Source organism: Octopus bimaculoides, chromosome 18 (assembly GCF_001194135.2).
Source record: "Octopus bimaculoides isolate UCB-OBI-ISO-001 chromosome 18, ASM119413v2, whole genome shotgun sequence".
Lineage (NCBI taxonomy): Eukaryota > Metazoa > Mollusca > Cephalopoda > Octopoda > Octopodidae > Octopus > Octopus bimaculoides.
The window spans coordinates 14,019,407-14,023,864 of record NC_068998.1 but is presented as its reverse complement, the minus strand read 5'-3'; the positions used below and the strand labels follow the sequence as shown (position 1 = coordinate 14,023,864).

Genomic DNA, 4,458 nt, shown 5'->3' with positions numbered 1-4,458 from the left:
CTGACTGGCTCCTGTGCTGGTGGCATGTAAAAAGCACTAGCAGAACGTGATCAATGCCAGGCCTGCCTGATTGGCTCCTGTGCCGGTGGCATGTAAAAAGCACCCACTACACTCTCGGAGTGATTGGCATTAGGAAGAGCATCCAGCTGTAGAAACCTTGCCAGATCAGATTGAGGCCTGGTGTAGCTGCTGGCTCTCCAGACCTCAGTCAAACCATCAAATGATGATGATGATGATATATATATATATATATATATATATATATATATATATATATATATATATATATATATATATATTTATGTATGTGTGTCTTTGTGTCTGTATTTGTTCCCCCACCATTGCTTGGCAACCAATGTTGGTGTGTTTACGTCCCTGTAACTTAGCGGTTCAGAAAAAAAGAGACTGATAGACTAAGTACTAGGTTTACAAAGAATATATCCAGGGGTCGATTTCTTTGACTAATAAAACCACCCTTTAAGGCAGTGCTCCAGCATGGCTGCAGACAAATGACTGAAACAAGTAAAAGAATAAAAGAATATATATACTCACATTCTGTATATTATATATACATGTGGGTATGTGTGTGTGTATGTATATGTTTGCATGTATGTGTGTAATGTGATGATAGTTTTCCAAATTGTTAACTATATACTTTGATGTTAACTAAAACGCAGGTGGCCATTGAGCTAAGAAGAAAGTGTAGTTTTAAATTAACGATCCCAAACTATGCAATCCGAGTTTCTGTAAGAGCAAAATTACAGACCAAAATTAATGGCCATACTTTACAATTTCCATAAGCATGAAATTCTATAACCTGAGGTAGCCATAATGCAGAGGAATGCCTGTGTACACACACACACACATCATCCTCATACACTATTTTTCTCTACAGATAACTAAAGTTATACCCTTGAAATATGAAGCAAAGTCTCTACCCATTGCTCCCTATGGAGGTAAGCCAAAGAATTTCATTTATATTTTAAATTTTTTTATTCACAACATTAGCATCATTTTACAACAGCTGTAACTGATTTTCTCAGTGGAGGCGCAATGGCCCAGTGGTTAGGGCAGCGGACTCACGGTCATAGGATCACGGTTTCGATTCCCAGACCGGGCATTGTGAGTGTTTATTGAGCGAAAACACCTAAAGCTCTACGAGACTCCTGCAGGGGATGGTGGTGAACCCTGCTGTACTCTTTCACCACAACTTTCTCTCACTCTTACTTCCTGTTTCTGTTGTGCCTGTAATTCAAAGGGTCAGCCTTGTCACACTGTGTCACGCTGAATATCCCCGAGAACTACGTTAAGGGTACACGTGTCTGTGGAGTGCTCAGCCACTTGCACGTTAACTTCATGAGCAGGCTGTTCCGTTGATCGGATCAACTGGAACCCTCGACGTCGTAAGCGACGGAGTGCCAACAACAACTGATTTTCTCAACACTAAAACTGCCTATAATACTGTCGTCACATCAAGCTATATTTCCTTGTTGAAGCACACCACTCACTGATGAAACATATGTAATGTTATTGAACATCTAATTAAGCCGGTAGAAATAGCAGAGATTATAGAGAGCTGGACTATCTGCTCTAGATTATCTGATGTTTGGTACCTCACAGCTTTGGTTTTCACTTCTATTACAATTGATTGTTCTTTTCACAATTTTGGAATTTATTTAGTAAGTACCATTAAGATACTGAAACATCAGTGATATGCCATCTCTTTCAAAAAGCTATCTTGAACAGGTAAAAATGAAATTATACAGTTACGTAGAGAAAAATTATATTTCATAGCTTAGACTACAATAATGCAACTATATTTGAAAAGTTTTAATTCATAACTTACTGTTCTTGATTAACTGTGTTATTTGTTGATAAATTTGGACAATGGGTGTGGTTAAAGCAAGAGAGAGATAGAGTAGATGCTTAATCATCATCATCATTTAATGTCTGTTTTCCATGTTGGCATAGGTTGGACAGTTTAACAGGGGCTGATTAGATATAAGACTGCACCAGGCTTCACTGTCTGTTTTGGCTGGGTACTTTTCCTAACATTAACCACCTTACAGAGTGGATTTGATATTATATTATATAAAGTTTATAGCCTCATTGTTTTGGGTTCAAATTCTGATGGTGGTGACCTTGTATTTACCTGTTCTAATTGTCAATAAATTTGATTCCAGTAATGTACCAAGAAGAATTCAGTTATCCATTGCAAAGAGTATCTTGTACTTAATCAAAAGATATTATTTTGATATTAAGCTATGCAAACTGTAATTTCTTTTATATCTTTTGTGTCATTCTTGTGTGTTTCAGTGGAAAAAATCTTGACTTTATCTGAAAAAGCTTACCAAAAACACATCAGTCAGATTATAGATATATTTCTAAATGTAGAAAAAGGTCCACCCACTCAGAAACGCCATAACTTCTTAAACTATCTTGGAACACTGGTCTCCAATGTTACTATCGCCAATTCCTTGGTTAATCATGGGATGTTGACTCATTTGGCAAGGCAAGCCAAAGACAGTAATAATACTGACCTGTAAGTATATTTTGAACCCGAAAATATTTTTCTTTTTGTGTGTGTCATTTGAATACCACTGTGTGGTATCTTGGGCAAGTGTCTTCTGCTCTAGCCTCAGGCTGACCAAAGCCTTGTAAGTGGATTTGGTAGATGGAAACTGAAAGAAGACTGCCGTGTGTGTGTGTGTGTCCCACCGCCTGACAACTGGTGTTGGTGTGTTCATGTCCCTATAACTTAGTGTTTCGGCAAATGAAACTGACAGAATAAGTGCCAGGTTTAAAAATAATAAAAAAAAGTGCTGGGGTCACTTCATTCAAATAAAATTTTTCAAGGCAGTGTTCCAGCATGACTACAGTCTAATGACTGAAACAAGTAAAAGAATGACTGTATATAAGTAATTCAGAATTCTCTGTATGTAAGGTGCTAAAAACTGTGTTTTATGATTATCATGTAGTTGAAATTTTTGATAATAAAAGAAGTTTGAAAACCACATTTTGATATAAAAAAAAAAAATCCAAAAGACTAGAAATTGTAAAAATTTTCTAGACACTGAAGACTAATAACTTTCTTTTAGCAAATGTTACATAATCACAACCAATTAAAAGGCAGCTTTATTTTCGTATAGATGTTAACACAGACTTTTATTATTAAACAAATAAGCATCTATGTATATATTATTTACACATTGTGTAAGGTGGTAAGCTGGCAGAATCATTAGCACACTAGATGAAATGCTTAACGGTATTTCGCCCATCATTACGTTCTGAGTTCAAATTCCACTGAGGTCGACTTTGCCTTTCATCCTTCCAGGGTCAATAAAATAAGTATCAGTTGAACACTGGGGTCAATGTAATTGACTCATCCCCACCTCCCCCAAGCTGCCTTTGTGGCAAAAATTTGAATTAATTATTTACACATTGTGCATATATAGTATGCATCTATTTCATATATATGCTATGTACATATTATCTATATAAAAAAATGAAAGTTAAAATGTTCATGGCGAGTAATAAAGCCCACCACACTAGTCTTTCTTTTATTCACAGATATCAAATCTTTTGCATATCCCTGATTGCAGTTTTAGATACAAAACATTACAATACAGAAGGTTATATCTGCATTTGTTTTTGTCCTCACTGAAATATAATTTCATGTTTGCTGCTTCTTTTAGGAGATCTAAATTAAGTCGTGTTGCAGCTCTTCTGGTAAATTCTACAACAGAAATTGAAGATGTTGTAAATGTTTCAGAGGTGAGTATTGCTAGTCTTTTAATAATATCTTTGATGCCATTCTACAAACACTTATTTGTAGTCATTTTTGTAAAAATTTCAGTGACTTTTCAGTAATGTTTATTGTTATATTTTTAGTGTACCTATAGTAACTGTTTAGTGTCTCTTCATTACATGATCAACATCTTTTGACTACAGTATCTTATAAATCAGTGAGTCACAGCTTGGACAAATTATTAGGATAATGATCTACGTGCGAAAGGATCAACAATTTGTATTCTAGCATTGTTTCTTTGCTGAACCCTTAGCAAAGATACTTTAATTTCAGGGATCAAATTCACCTAGTCAGTACCATATTGAGTGCTAAAAATGCCAAAGAGACTACAAAACTTCAGAAAGAGCACAAGACAGTAAACAGTATAAATGCTTGAGACTGCTTCTGGTTCTGATACAAACTTGTTGTTTTAAAATGATCTAAAGGCACAGGAGTGGCTGTGTGGAGTGAGTTGCTTGCTTACCAACCACATGGTCCTGGGTTCAGTCCCACTGCGTGACACCTTGGGTAAGTGTCTTCTACTATAGCCTCGGGCCGACCAAAGCCTTGTGAGTGGATTTGGTAGACGGAAACTGGAAGAAACCCATCGTATATGTATATATATATATATATATATATATATATATGTGTGTGTGTGTGTTTGTGTGTCT

General features: G+C 36.0%; 1 protein-coding gene across 1 annotated transcript in view; it reads left to right on the top strand.

Moving 5' to 3' along the window:
* Nucleotides 1-4,458, top strand: part of LOC106878544 (serine/threonine-protein kinase ULK4) — a 44,070-nt gene that overhangs the window by 18,328 nt on the left and 21,284 nt on the right. Inside the window, exons 12-14 of the mRNA XM_052974536.1 lie at nucleotides 896-956; nucleotides 2,317-2,542; nucleotides 3,696-3,774. Of these exons, the coding sequence (XP_052830496.1) occupies nucleotides 896-956; nucleotides 2,317-2,542; nucleotides 3,696-3,774 (366 nt within the window). The remainder of the gene's footprint in view (nucleotides 1-895; nucleotides 957-2,316; nucleotides 2,543-3,695; nucleotides 3,775-4,458) is intronic.